Raw genomic sequence first — 16,517 nt, forward strand, 5'->3', positions numbered from 1 at the left:
ATATATTTATATATATTATGATTATTGTTATTTTTATTTTTTGTTTTTGTTATTATTTACCAACTTAATGTTTACATACCTTGTTCAATATAACATAGATTTAAATATTTTCGTAAATATATTTTTCATCCGATTTTAAGGGCCATCTATACAATAGCTCATGAAGATATTTTAAAGTTAAAACTTTAAAGGAGAAATGTTTCTTTTTTCTCAACTTTTTTCAATAGCTTCATAGAATTTTTGTATAGATTTATACAAAAAGAAAACGATTTTGTATCGTTTTTGATATCACCCTTAGGCTTAACATAGCAAGTTTATTTACATTACCAACATTAAATGTTTTTAGTTTTCATGTAATGCTAACATGGTTTGTTTTTATTTGATATATATTTTTTTTTTTTGTATCTTTTTGTTAATATTTGAGTATAATTCCTTGTTCATATATATGTATGTATAAGAAATGTTTCCATTACAAATAGTTTCGCACATGTTATGTATATATCTTGAGTTTAAATACTATTTCTTTATATATATATATATATATATATATAGACAAATATATGCAAGTATATGTTTTTTGGGGCTTATTGCCAATGTTTAACTTACTAATGATATACTATATGGAGTTATATAGCCTGTTGAAAACAAAATAAATAGTATATTTTGTTAGATATCGTCAAAGTTTAGATATTGAACAACTTAAGACCATAGAAAGCATAGAAGCTTTTTGGATGATTTTTAAACAAAGTTTTGGGTTATGCAAGCTATTTAGGTTATTTTGAAAGGGGTTAGTTAGAGCTGAGACCTTTGAAAGTTGTTGAAGCTGTACAAGCTTTTAAACTTTAGTTTTTTTCTTTTTGGAATCTGGAAGTATTTTATTTTTTTTATATTCTTGCAAAAAAAAGTATATATATCTTGTTTTATTATTTTTGATAAATATTTAATTTGAACAGCTTATTTCTATTGTCCGGTTATAAGTTGCATGTCTTCATTACAGTTCCATTTGATATTTGTTTCGTTTGTGGTAAAATTCTAAAAAACGAAAAAGCTTCTTTTATTAGATCTTTTCATTTATGTATATGGCAACATTTTGATATTTGTTCTTGTAAATTTTCTATATTTTTTTATTATAATTTCTATAATGTAAGTTTACTAATATTTTTTCTTAGTTAACATTTATTTTCAATTTGTTTTATATATAATACATTTTTTTGTAATTTGTTTTCATAACTTTTTTTATAAAAAAGTTTTTTGTTTTCTTTTTAATATTTTATTGAAGCTTTTTTAATATTTCGCATAATTGTTTAATGTTTCTTTTTCTTAGCGAAATATATATTTTTTTCATTTTAACACTAATACATCGATATATGTTTTTTTCTATATGGCATTTAGTTTTTTGTGTTTTTTTTTTGTTGTTTAAGCTTTTTTTTTATACAATACATTTATACAAAATGGAAAATTTGTGGTTACTTTTACCGTTTGTTTTAAGTTTTTCATCAAAAGCCTCCATTAATCATTTGTGGAGTATAAAGGGGTGGTCATTTATTGTTGCTTGTTTGTTGTTGTTGATAGTTGGTTTGTTGTTAAATGTCTCCTACGTGGGCAGCTTTTGGGATTTTGGCTTAAGCTCTGTAGAAACTATCAGCATTAGTCTACATCGTTGTCACTGAAATGAAAAAGAAGACAAAACGATATGTATTGAGTTGAACCAAAGTTTAAATAAATTTTTATATCCACCATATATTCATTTAGTCATTCCGTTTGTAACACCACGAAATAATGATCTGAGACCCCATAAAGTATATATTCTTGATCGTCTTGCCAATCTGAGTCGATGTCCGTCCGGCTGTCGAAATCATGATAGCGTTGGTTTGTTTGTTTATTTGTTCAACAGCAAGCACAACAAAATTGCATCTTATTATAGTCACCACCGTATGAGGGTGGTATTCTAATGTTGTCATTCCGTTTGTAACACCTCGAAATATGCGTCTAAGACCCCATAAAGTAAATGTATTATTGATCGTCATGTTAAAAGTCATGATGATGTCCGTCCGTTCGTCCGTCTGTCTGTCGACAGTGTGCTAACTTTCGAAGGAGCAAAGCTAGGCACTTGAAATTTTGCACAACTACTTTTTATTAGTGTAGGTCGGTTGGGATTGTAAATGAGCCAACCCTGATGTAGCTGCCATTAGGGACGCAGCCCTAGGAAATTACAAAAATTCTGCTATTACCGTGAAATTGGTAAAGATACATCAATTTTTGTTGTTGAAAATTGTGATCGCTTTTGGGAGCAGGAACTGACCCACTGGCAGTGACATTTCGTCAGAGTCAGAGCTGAATTTTGTACCGATTCCAGTCTTTCAAAAGTGTGGTTGTCTTTGTGAATGTCTTAGTTTTATAGTGAACGTTTCAGCGAATCAGCTTCAGTATTTTGATGAAATTTCTTAATTTGCGCTCATTTCTGCTCTCAAATATTCTAAATTGACTTTTATTTCTATAATAAAAACACTGAAAACATTAAGCAACTATAATTTTTAAATATTTAAAAACGTCAATAAGGAAGAGCAAAAGTTTACTGTGTAATACCCCACACATACGCTATAAGAACAATGTGGGAGCTATATCCAGTTCTGAAGCAATTTAAATGGACATCGGAGGATGTTTTCAAATAGATTATTCAACAATCCGTATCACGTTTCGAGCAAATGTGTTTAAACTGTAATAACTACAGTTGACAAATGACAACGTTATTGCAAATTACCCAAAATCTGACCAACATATATATGAGAGCTATATCTGAATCTGAACCGATTTCGAGCAAACTTCTCAGATATTGTAGTAGTCGGCGAGGAAAGCGTTTTGCACAATTTTGGAAATATTGGTCAATAAATGCGCTTGCTGTACTCTAGAAGTTAAAATCGGGCGACATATATATGTGAGCTATATCTAAATCTGAACCGATTTTCCTGAAATGTTGATAGTCAAGAGAAAATTCTTCTTGCAAATTTTCGAGAGAATTGGTTAACATGTGACCATTTTATTGCATTATTACTGCAAATCTGACGAACATATACATGGGAACTATTGTATATTCAAATCCGAACCGATTTTTTCCAATTTTAATGGGCTTCGTCTCTAGGCCGAAAAACATGCCTGTGCCAAATTTTAAGAAGATCGGATTTATACTGCGATTTGTACTTTGTACACAAATTAACATGGACAGACGGGCAAACAGACGGACACACAGACCGACAGACGGGGAGAGCTAAATCGAAGCAGAAAGCGATTCTGAGTCGATCGGTATACTATCTCTTTTCTTTTCAATTGAACCATATACATTTTGTTTAAATGATGTCGCTAATTTCTTCTTCGAACTTATTTAAAATCGTTTTTGATGGAAATTAAGTCTGGTAAGAATTGCAAGGAACTATTGATATATGGGCTTATAATTTGCATCATTTCGCCCCAATGTGGATATCGATTTCGTTCTCTGCTCCCAAATACCTTTTAAATGAGCCTTATATTGCTGTGGTAGGTAGATATATCCGGTATTTAATTTGTATGGGGTAGGGTACACCCCCCCTTCGGATATCAAAAAATGTAGTACCCTATTCTCACCGGGGGCCCAGATTTAACCATCTGTGAAAATGTTATGAAAATCGGTTTAGCCGTTTTTGAGTCTATACGGAACAGACAAACAAACAACCAAAGCGCAACAATTTCATTTTTAAATAACTTTCATTTGATATCCATATTGGTAAATATGACCTGCGGGGAGGTTTTGAGGGGTGGAAGGGCCCTCAGACACCGAGGAATAACTACTTATTTATCCTCTACTTTTAAATACCTTTCATTTGATACCCATATTGCCCAAGGCGATGAAAGTGTCCTGTTGGGGGTATTTTGGAGATGGGAACACTTTGGACGAAATTTGTATACCAAGTTCATACTCTTTTCTTAAATACCTTTTATTTGATACCCATATTGTCCCAATCGGTAATCATGTCCGTGCGGGGGTTTTGGGGGTGGGGATGCCCCTCTGACACCAAGAAATACATTTTTAAGTCAGATAAGCTGAACTGGGCCCGCTCCGCTGCGCCTTCTTTTACTTTATATGGAACAAAATTATGCTTGGAGTATTTATTTTTGACAATTAAAGAGCTTTTAGTGAAATACCATGCCACCAAAATAATGTATGAATATCGTAAAAGCATGACAATTTAAATGCCTTTTTCTGTATACCATATGATCTTTACTGGTATAGAAATTAGATCGGAGGGTTTAATGTCATTAACGTTTGGATATAAGATATACTCCATTATTAAGTCTTTATTTCAGCTCGACATTGTCATGATATCCGATTTAGGGGTGTTTACGGGGGTGAGCAGGTCCTTTAGACTCTTCGCCCTGAAAAAAATATTAGCATAGTTCTCTGCTCTTAAATACCATTTATTTAAACCCCATATTGCCATTGGTTTAAATGCCCAAAATTTGTACTCTTTGGGAGGTGTTTTGGAAAAGGGGCGGTGGCCCAAATACATGGTCCCACATTTGAATATCAGATTCGTATTCTACTCCCAAATGCCTTTATTTGAACCTCATATTGCCATTGGCCTCAAAATTAGATATCTAATTTGTTTTCTCATCTCAAATAGCTGTTTTTTAAACCCCTTATTGCAAAAGTCAGCAAATGTGGGCCCTAAAACTATCAATATCGAGATCCACTCCCTTTAAGACCCAACATTGTCACGGTGAGCAAATACGTCCTGTTTGAGCGTTGTTATGGGTGTGGGACGTACCCCAGGGAGTTGCTCCCAAATTTTAATATCAGATTCGTGGTCTACTCTCAAATACCTTTCATTTGCGCCCCATATTCCTATAGTCGGCAAACATGACCGGTTTCGTGGGTTTTTTGGGGAATGGGGCGGTCGTTCAGTGACTTGGCCCTGAAAATATGTATCAGGTTCGTCTTCTCTAAAATACTTCTTATTACAGCCCCATTTTGGAGTCAGCAAATATGTCCTATACGGGTGGTGTAATGGGGGCGAGGTGGACCCATACACACTCTTCAAATTTTATTAAATATCAAATTTTTATTATAAGTTACTATAAGAGAACACACAAAATTTCGCTTAAATTCTGAGATCTGGAGTTTCTGAGAATTAGGGTAAGGGGGAGGGTCCACTCCCCCTTCAGATATCAAACAATTAAGAGCGTGCTAAGTTCGGCCTTGCCGAATCTTATATACCCAACACCATGGATCGCATTTGTCGAGTTCTTTTCCCGGCGTCTCTTCTTAGGCAAAAAAGGATATAAGAAAAGATTTGCTCTGCTATTATTATATTATTACATGTTGGAGACCTGTGTAAAATGTCAGCCAATTCGAATAAGAATTGCGCCCTTTGGGGGCTCAAGAAGTAAAATAGAGAGATCGATTTATATGGGAGCTGTATCGGGCTATAGACCGATTCAGATCATATTAAACACGTATGTTGATGGTTATGAGAGGATCCATCGTACAAAATTTCAGGCAAATCGGATAATAATTGCGACCTCTAGATGATCAAGAAGTCAAGATCCCAGATCGGTTTATATGGCAGCTATATAAGGTTATAAACCAATTTGAACCTTATTTGATACAGTTGCTGAAAGTAAGAATTAAATACGTCATGCTAAATTTCAGCCAAATCGGATAGGGATTGCGCCCTCTACAAGCTCAAGAAGTCAAGTCCCCGGATGTTTTTATATGACAGCTACATCAGATTATGAACCGATTTAAACCATACTTGGCACAGTTATTGGATATCATGACAAAACATGTCGTGCAAAATTTCATTCCAATCGGATTATAATTGCGACCTCTAGACGCTCAAGAAGTCAAATTCCCAGATCGGTTTATATGACAGCTATATCAGGTTATGGACCGATTTCAACCATACTTGGCACAGTTATTGGATATCATGACAAAACATGTCGTCCAAAATTTCATTCCAATCGGATTATAATTGCGCACTCTAGACGCTCAAGAAGTCAAGACCCAAGATCGGTTTATATGACAGCTATATCAGGTTATGAACCGATTTGAACCATACTTGGCACAGTTGTTGGATATCGTAACAAAATACTTCGTGCCAAAATTCATTCAAATCGGATAAGAATAGCGCCCTCTAGAGGCTCAAGAAGTCAAGTCCCCAGATCTGTTTATATGACAGCTATATCAGGTTATGGACCGATTTGAACCATACTTGGCACAGATATCATAACAAAATACTTCGTGCCAAAATTCATTCAAATCGGATGAGAATTGCGCCCTCTAGAGGCTCAAGAAGTCAAGTCCCCAGATCGGTTTATATGACAGCTATATCAGGTTATGGTTAAGACGATACAATGATGTCAGTTCGTATGTCCGTTCGTGTGTCCTTAAGATGTAATGACGCTACAATCTTTAACAATTGAGATAGAAATTTTGCACACACTCGTATTTCTTTTATACGCAGGTTAAGTTCTTGAATGGGCCACATCGGACTATATTTGGATATAGCTGCCATATAATCCGATCTGCCGATTTTGGGTCTTAAGATTATAACAGGCCTATTTGTTTCCTGATTTCGCTGATATTTGAAACAGTTGGTTTTATCAAGACCCCCAACATATGCTCCGAATATGGTTTAGATCCGACTATATTTAAATATGGCTGCCATAGAGACCGATCTTCAGGTTTAGGGTTTAAAGACTATAAAAGATTCATTTATTCTGCGATTTTGCTGAAATTGAAATATGATAGTGTGATTTGCAATAGAGACATCCTATATACAATATATTGTGTTGCCCAAAAAGTAATTGCGGATTTTTCATATAGTCGGCGTTGACAAATTTTTTCACAGCTTGTGACTCTGTAATTGCATTCTTTCTTCTGTCAGTTATCAGCTGTTACTTTTAGCTTGCTTTAGAAAAAATGTTTAAAAAAAGTATATTTGATTAAAGTTCATTGTAAGTTTTATTAAAAATGCATTTACTTTCTTTTAAAAAATCCGCAATTACTTTTTGGGCAACCCAATATATATATGGTGTATATCGAACCATATTTACATATAGCTGCCATATAGACGCATTTATTTCTAAAATTCTGAACAGTAGGTTTTATTAAGCCCGCCAATGTCTCAACCAAAAATGATTCAGATCGGAACACATTTGGATGTAGCTGCCATATAGACCGATCTGCCGATTTTGGGTCTTGGGCTTAGAAGAGGCACATTTATTTCCCGACTTTGATGAAATTTGGAACTGTGAGCTGTATAAAGATTCATAATATCTGTCCCGAAAATGGTCTAGGCCGGGTTTTATTTAGATATACATGCCGTAGAGACCGATCTTCAGCTTTAGGGTCTAAAGACCAAAAAAGTCGCATTTATTCTCCGATTTTGTTGATATTTGATACAGTGAGGTGCTTTAAGACGCCCGACATCTAAACGAAATATGCTCCAGATTGGCACCTGAACAAATATGATTAAGATCGGACTCTATTTGGATATTAATAAGGATATAGTAGTGTTATAATAAATTTTGATAATAAATATATCCATAGTGGTGGGTATCAAAAGTTCGGCACGGCCGAACTTAGTACATTTTAATTTGTTTGCATTATATTCTCATTCATTTTCTTAACTCACCATTTAAGAATTAATCAAGCAAATTGAAGGTCAAGCAATATGAGAAGAAATCGAAATTATCCGAAAAGGGGTTTCCATCTATTCCTTTTGAGTTTCAACAGGAAGAGGAATGGTAGTGAAAGATGGCATTGGGCTATTAGTCACGAGGCTATTTTATACATACATTTTCTTCCTTAAGCGCCATTGCTAGTAGTTTATTAGACAAATATTTATTTGCATAATTCGTTTTTCCCTACACCTTAAGGCTACGGGAATAATAAGATAAGGCCATAATAGTAAATTTTAAAGCCCAACAGTAGAGGCATTAAAAGAGTGTTGGTAGTCATTCGAAAAAAAAAAAGATTTTTCAAATTAAAAATTTTACACGCCTTTTTCGCTAGCCCTTCTGAGGCCATAATAAAAGTCCTCCAGCCAAAACTGAATTTCAAGGTTAGATTTTTAATTAATTATACGCTCTACTCTATTTTTCAGTATTCTTTGCGCCGCTACCACAACCATCAGCCTTGATGTGGGCAATTCAAATGTTTTTTTTTTTTTTTAAAACACACACACACACAAAATCCTTTCTCCAAGAACTCGCTGAAGTGATAAATTAAAAATTTGCAAATATGTCTTATGCGGTCGTTGCGGTGGCTTGCTAAATGTCTTATGACACTTCAGTTAATAAATTTTCCAGAATATTAACTCAGGGCGATGATGCAATTGTGGCCTGTGTAAGATAATTTACGACAATGAAGCTTTGTTTGTTTTAGAAGGCCCTAAGGTTTATAGATAAGGCTAGTTACAAAGTGAAAATTGTGTATTTTGCAAGGATAGAAGATTACAAGTTTAACAAGTAAAAGCGTGCTAAGTTCGGCCGGGCCGAATCTTATATACCCTTCACCATGGGTCGCATTTGTCGAGTTCTTTTCCCGGCATCTCTTCTTAGGCAAAAAAGGATATAAGAAAAGAGTTGCTCTGCTATTAAAACGATATCAAGATATGGTCCGGTTCGGACCACAATTAAATTATATGCTGAAGACCTGTGTAAAATTTCAGCCAATTCGTATAGGAATTGCGCCCATTGGGGCTCACGAAGTAAAATAGAGAGAACGATTTATATGGGATCTGTATCGGGCTATAGACCGATTCAGACCATAATAAACACGTTTGTTGATGGTCATGAGAGGATCCATCGTACAAAATTTCAGGCATATGGGATAATAATTGCGACCTCTAGGGGTCAAGAAGTCAAGATCCCAGATCGGTTTATATGGCAGCTATATCAGGTTATGAACCGATTTGAACCTTATTTGACACAGTTGTTGAAAGTAAAAATAAAATACGTCATGCAAAATTTCAGCCAAATCGGATAGGAATTGCGCCCTCTAGAAGCTCAAGAAATCAAATCCCCAGATCTGTTTATATGACAGCAATATCAGGTTATGAACCGATTTGAACCATACTTTGCACAGTTGTTGGATATCATAACGAAATACTTCGTGCAAAAATTCATTCAAATCGGATAAGAATTGTGCCCTCTAGAGGGTCAAGAAGTCAAGACCCAAGATCGGTTTGTATGGTAGCTACATCAGGTTATGAACCGATTTGAACCATACTCACCACAGTTGTTGGGTATCATAACAAAACACGTCGTGCGAAATTCCATTCCAATCGGATAAGAATGGCGCCCTCTAGAGGGTCAAGAAGTCAAGACCCAAGATCGGTTTATATGGTAGCTATATCAGGTTATGGACCGATTTGAAACATACTTGACACAGTTGTTGGATATCATAACAAAACACGTCGTGCAAAATTTCATTCTGATCGGATAAGAATTGCGCACGCTAGAGGCTCAAGAAGTCAAGACCCAAGATCGGTTTATATGGCAGCTATATCAAAACATTGACCGATATGGCCCATATACAATACCAACCGACCTACACTGATAAGAAGTATTTGTGCAAAATTTCAAGCGGCTAGCTTTACTCCTTCGGAAGTTAGCGTACTTTCGACAGACAGACGGACAGACGGACGGACATGGCTAGATCGACATAAAATGTCACGACGATCAAGAATATATATACTTTATGGGGTCTCAGATGAATATTTCGAGTAGTTACAAACAGAATGACGAAATTAGTATACCCCCCATCTAATGGTGGAGGGTATAATAAATAGAAAGTTTAAACATGATTATCATTACGAAATTTATGATAAAGGAAGCCTTGAGGAGCTTCCAACCATTTAAGTTACCAGAGCCTGATGGAATATTTCGGACGTTGCTACTGAAGGAAGTGGTCTATTTGCCGCTTTTTCACGGCGTACCTTGCAAATTTTCCAATGAAAATTCCATTAAGGAATTTAAGGGGCAAACTTCTCACACATCAATTAGCGCTGCCCGTTTCATGTTTAAGCTCAATGAAAAGGCGAATCCCTTTCAAAGCTGAGTCCGAACGGCGTGCCATAGAGCGACACCTCTTTGGGGAGAAGTTTTTACATGGCATAGTACCCCACAAATGCCGCCAGCATTAGGAAGGGATAACCATCGCTGGAAACTTTTATCTGATGTGCTCGTCAGGATTAGAACCCAGGCATTCAGCGTCATACCCGAACATGCTAACGTCTGCGCAACAGTGGCCTCCAAACAGCATACCCAGGACTTGCATATACTCTCAAAGCCCGGCAGGTGGCATGGGTGATATTTATACCCAAGCGCGTAAAGGCAAGTTATGCTACGCCAAAGGCCTACAGACCTATATGCCTTACGCCTTTTCTACTCAAAACCATGGAACATATTACGGATGCCATGATAAAGAGTAGGAAATCCAGCGTACTGCTAAAATACTAACAGCAAGCCTGTGTCAAGGGAAGGTCGGTGGAGACTGCCCTGCAAGAGATTTAGCATACACGCACACATTGGCGTGTATGCCAATGAGATCGAGGGGAATTTTAACAATCTGAGGACCGAAACACTGATCCAATCCTTAGACCAGTGCCGTGTCCTTACAGACTGAATATGTTAAGGAACAGGTGGGTAAATTGTGGTTCCCATAACACAGAAAGTGGCACAGGGCAAAACACAGATGGCTTTTTATCGCCACTGCGATGGGTGACCACCATAAATAACCTATTACGAAGTCTGACTGAGGAAGTATTTGAACCCGTATGCTACGCAGATGATGTTATGAGACTAGTAAGGGGTAGGAAACCGAACCAGCTATGTGGAAGGACCGAAAATGTCTTGGAGATGAGATAAGACAGGTTTACACTTAGGGGTCCCAATGTTAACTCAGAGAAGACTAAAATCTGTCTGTTCACGAAGGTGGGCCAATTTGAACAGCCCGATTTCAATATCTAACAAAATGCTTAAAATACTTAGAGGTAATCTTGCAAAGGAAACTTAATTGGAAGTGTCCTTCTCGGTTAGCTCCCCAATGTCAAGGTATTATGGAAAGCGTTCAGATATCCGGCCATCGTAGCAGGCCTCCGTAGCGCAGAGGTTAGCATGTCCGCCTATGACGCTGAACGCCTGGGTGCGAATCCTAGCGAGACCATCAGAAAACATTTTCAGCGGTGTGAGGTAATATGCCATGTAGAACTTCTCTTCGAAGAGGTGTCACACTGCGGCATGCCGTTCGGACTCGGCTATAAAAGGGAGACCCTTATCATTGAGCTTAAACTTGAATCGGGCTGCACTCATTAATATGTGCGAAGTTTGCCCCTGTTCCTTAGTGGAATGTTCATGGGCAAAATTTTCAATCTTCGGATATCCGATTTTGAAATGAAGATCAGCCAGAAGCATTGAAAGAGCTACCACTGCATCTAAAAAAGTCACAGTTTGGTGCGGTTCCAGGTCTGGTGGCATCATTGAACCCCACTTCTTCAAAGATGATGCGAATCGCAACGTAAGTGTGAATGGTGAGCGCTACCGTGGGATGGTATCCACCTTTTTTTTGCCCAAATTCCAAGAGCTTGACTTGCATGACATGTGGTTTCAACCAGGCGGTGCCACATGCCACACAGCACACGTAACAATGGACTTTGAAAAGCAAGTTCGTTTAACATTTTACTTCACGTTCGGGGTCGGTCAATTGGCCACGTTGAACGTGCGATTTAACGCCTTTAAACTATTTTTGTGTTTATGCAGATAAGCCGCGCTTCAATTGACGCATTGGAAGACAACATTGAAGCATTTATTCGTGAGATACCGGCCGAGATGTTGGAAAGAGTATACCAAAATTGGACTTAACGGATGGACCATTTGAGGTGTATTCACGGTCAATATTTGCATGAAATAATCTTTAAACATTAAATTATATGGACCGTACTATGGATTGAAATAAAGATTTCATGCATTTCTCTGAATTTTATGGGTTTTTTTTTTTGAAAAACTTTCCTATAGCTCTTACAAAACCACCCTTTATGTACTGGATAGTCACGATAGCGGTCGAACGCATAAATCTAGCCGCTTGAAATTTTGCACAGATACTTCTTATTGATGTAGGTCGTTGGGGATTACAAATTTAAGTTGGAACTTCCAATATCCATGCCAAGTATGATTCAAATCGGTGTATAAACAGATATAGTCCCCATGTAAACCGAACCCCGGATTTGATTTCTTGAGCCCTTAGAAGTCTCAAGAAATCCGATTTGGCTGAAATTCGGAACAAAGACTTGTGTTATGACTTCCAACATCCACGCCAAGTACTAACCGAATCGGTTTTCTAAACAGATATAGTCTCCATAGAAACCGATCCCCGGATTTGACTTCTTCAGCCCTTAGAAGCCTAAATTCTCTTCTGACTGACTTGGTTGAAATATGACCCAAACCCCTAATGACAATACCAGTACCAATGCTGATATAGGCCACCTTAGTACCGATATGCTGATATGAATTCTTAAGGCCAAAATAATTAAAATATAAGCTCAGTTAATAAGGGTAAATTTTTAGCGGAATCAAGATTCAACCCGGCCAATCTTAGCACGCTTTTACTTGTTTTCAGTAAAAGCAAAATTTGAGTTTACATCCGCACTTTTTGGGTTATAACCAGAACGATAAGGTAACGAACAATCTTAGAGTGTAGTAAGGATATTGACACCTTCTTTGAGGATGGCGCGATCCGCATTGATTGGTTACCGGCCATATCGGTGTAGGGGGAATGAAAGAGCAGATGATTTGCCAATGAAGGCTAGAGGACGTCCGTCAATAAACTTGGAATCCCTTCGGGGCGTCGCATAACGATTTAAGGGGTTTGACGACGAACGTGCATATAACACTGAGGAACAGCGAAACTGTCGGTAGGACCATTCCTATGGCCACATGTGAATCGTGGTAAGACGAGAGTATTACTGAAAGGAAGTAAGTAGGAGGTCAGTATAACTTTTGGTTTCATAACGGGACACATAGAACAACGAGCGCATATATACTGATTTTTTTTCCTAGTTTTAAAGATTCGAGCCAAAGATTAGAAAAATTTATTTAAATATGATCAATTTTCCAACTTCTTAAGGAAACATTCAATTTTGTGAAAAATAGTTTTCTTCATATAAAGGATTTTTATACACACCACCATAGGATGGGGGTAAACTAATCTAGTCATTCGGTTTGTAACACCTCGAAATATTCGTCGAAGACCCCAAAAAGTATATATATTCTTGATCATCACGGCGTTCTGAGTCTAGAATCTAGCAATATCCGTCCGTCCGTCTGTGGAAATCACGATAGAGATCGAACGCGTGAAGCTAGCCGCTTTAAGTTCTGCACAGTTACTTAATATCAATGTAGGTTGTTGGGGATTGCCAATGGGCCAAATCGGTTTTGATTTAGATATATTGGGTTGCCCAAAAAGTAATTGCGGATTTTTTAAAAGAAAGTAAATGCATTTTTAATAAAACTTAGAATGAACTTTAATCAATTATACTTTTTTTATACTTTTTTTCTAAAGCAAGCTAAAAGTAACAGCTGATAACTGACATAAGAAAGAATGCAATTACAGAGTCACAAGCTCTGAAAAATTTTGTCAACGCCGACTATATGAAAAATCCGCAATTACTTTTTGGGCAACACAATAGCTCCCATATAAACCGATTTCCCGATTCGACTCCTTCAGCACTTGGAAGTCTAAATTGTTTTCCGATTTGTCTGAAATTTGTCATTAAGTATTCTGTTAAGCTGTGTCAAGTACGGTTCAAATCGGTCTATACCATGATATAGCTCCCATATGAACCGATCTCCCGATGTGACTTCTTAAGCCGCTGGAAGCCGCAATTTTTGTTCGATAAGGCTCAAATTTTGCAGAGAGTGTTCTCTTATGACTTTTAAAAACTGTGCCAAATACAGTCCAAATCGGTCAGTAACCTGATATAGCTCCTATATAAGCTGATCTCACGATTTGACTTCTTGAACCCTTACAAGCCGCAATTTTTGCCCGATTTGGCTAAAAGTGAGCATCTAGTGTTTTGTTGTGACTTCCAACAATTGTGCCAGTACGGCTCAAATCGGTCTATAACCTGATATAGTTCCCATATAAACCGAACTTCCGATTTTTTTTATGAACGCTGGTTAAGTTCTTGAACGGGCCAAATCGGACCATATTTGGATATAGCTGCTATATATACCGATCTGCCGGTAAAGGGTCTAATGCCATAAATGCTTTGTTTTTTATTCGATTTCGCTGAATTGTTAAATAGTGAGTAGTTTAAGCCTCCCAAATATGGTTCATATCATACAATATTTAGATATAGCTGCCATATAAACCGATCTGCCGGTTAAGGGTCTAAGGCCCATAAAAACTGCACTTACTATCCGATATCGCTGAAATTTGAAACAGTTAGTTATTTTAAGAATCCCAACATCATACCTGCATATGGTTCAGATCGGATATTACCCGATTTCGTTGAGATTTGAAATAGTGAGTTGTTTTAAATCACCCGCCATCTGACCCAAATATGATAAAGATCGAACTGTATTTAGATATAGCTGTCATATAGACCGATATGCCGATTTAGGGTTTGAAGCTCTTGAAAGCTTTATTTATTACCCGATTTCATTGTAATTTGAAACATCGAGTTATATTAAGCCTCTCGTCGTCCGCCCCAAATATGAGTCAGATGGGACAATAATGATATAGCTGTCATAGAGACATCTTCGAATTTAGGGTCTTAACCCATAAAAAGCAGATTTATTGTCTGACATTGTTACTTGTATTGATCAAAACCAACCCCTATCAAAATATAACCACGGATATATGAGTGGAGATATACTATCCTTAGTTCGTTTGGTCCAGATTTGGTTATAGGTGCCATATATTGGGTTGCCCAAAAAGTAAATGCGGATTTTTCATGTAGTCGGCGTTGACAAATTTTTTCACAGCTTGTGACTGTATAATTGCAAATTCTTTCTTCTGTCAGTTATCAGCTGTTAATTTTAGCTTGCTTTAGAAAAAGAGTGTTAAAAAGTATATTTGATTAAAGTTCATTCTAAGCTTTATTACAAATGCATTTACTTTCTTTTGGGCAACCCATAGAACGATCTCTCGATTTAAAATCTTGGCCCTATAAAAAGCGCATTTATTATCCAATTTCGTTGAAATTTGAAGCAGTGACTTATGTTAGGCTTTCGACATCCGTGTCCTATATGGTTGAGATTGGTTTATATTTGGATATAGCTGCCAAAAAGACCAATATTGTGTACTACAGAATTGAACAGTGACTTATATTTAGTAGACCACTTAATGTCCGTGCCGAATTTGGGTGCATAAGTTTCCAATTGTGTTTCCACCGGATAGTGACGAAATGAGGTTTGCATATGTACCCAAGGTGGTGGGTATCGGCCCGGCTGAACATAATGCATTTTACTTGTTTCCTGTTACATTAATTAATTAATTAAGAGGCAATCATTTTCAGCAAACAACAAACTTTTCAGCAGTAAGCCTGCTGCTCTGGAGTTGCAGAACTACTGCTGTAATAGCAAAACTACTGCTACAATAGCAGCAAAATTAACTACTAATATTCAGCCGACAGTGTTTGCTATTTTCACCAAAACTTTTTTCAGTGAGTGTATTTGAAAAATTTTTTTATACCCTCCATCATACGATGGGGGTATACTAATTTCGTTGTTCTGTTTGTAACACCTCGAAATATTCGTGTACGACCCATAAAGAATATATATTCTTTATCGTCATGACATTTTAAGTCGATATAGCCATATCCGTCCGTCTGTCTCTCGAAAGCACGCTAACTGTCGAAGGAGTAAATTTTACACAAATACTTACTATTGATTAAGGTCGGTTGAGCGGCCAATGAGCCAAATGTTTTTATGAAGCTGCCACATAAACCGATCTTGGGTCTTGTCTTCTTGAGCATTTGCTATCCGATTTAGCTGTAATTTTCGATATTCGATTTGGATGATATTAAGCATGAAGTGTTTTGATTTAACCATCAACAACTTTGCAAAGTATTGTTCAAATCGGTTTACAACTTAATATAGCTCCAGTATAAACCGATCTCCCGATTATACTTCTTGAGCCTCTAGAGGGAGCAATTCCTATCCGAAATTTCGCACAACGACTTCTTGTATGACTTTGAACATACGTGTTATATTGGGTTGCCCAAAAAGTAATTGCGGATTTTTCATATAGTCGGCGTTGACAAATTTTTTCACAGCTTGTGACTCTGTAATTGCATTCTTTCTTCTGTCAGTTATCAGCTGTTACTTTTAGCTTGCTTTAGAAACAAAGTTTAAAAAAAGTATATTTGATTAAAGTTCATTCTAAGTTTTATTAAAAAATCCATTTATTTTTTTTTTAAAAATCCGCAATTACTTTTTGGGCAACCCAATATATGGCCTGAATCGGTCGATATTCT

The 16,517-nt window shown here is 36.8% G+C and overlaps 1 protein-coding gene across 3 annotated transcripts in view; it reads right to left on the minus strand.

The window, feature by feature from the left end:
- Window positions 1-545: 545 nt before the first annotated feature.
- LOC106094994 (cysteine-rich motor neuron 1 protein) overlaps window positions 546-16,517 on the minus strand; it is a 410,024-nt gene continuing 394,052 nt past the window's right edge. For all 3 annotated transcript variants that reach the window (XM_059369755.1, XM_059369751.1, XM_059369758.1), the window contains one exon: window positions 546-1,666. In XM_059369755.1, the coding sequence (XP_059225738.1) occupies window positions 1,648-1,666 (19 nt within the window). In that variant the 3' untranslated portion in view covers window positions 546-1,647. The remainder of the gene's footprint in view (window positions 1,667-16,517) is intronic.

Source organism: Stomoxys calcitrans, chromosome 1 (assembly GCF_963082655.1).
Source record: "Stomoxys calcitrans chromosome 1, idStoCalc2.1, whole genome shotgun sequence".
NCBI classification, from domain to species: domain Eukaryota; kingdom Metazoa; phylum Arthropoda; class Insecta; order Diptera; family Muscidae; genus Stomoxys; species Stomoxys calcitrans.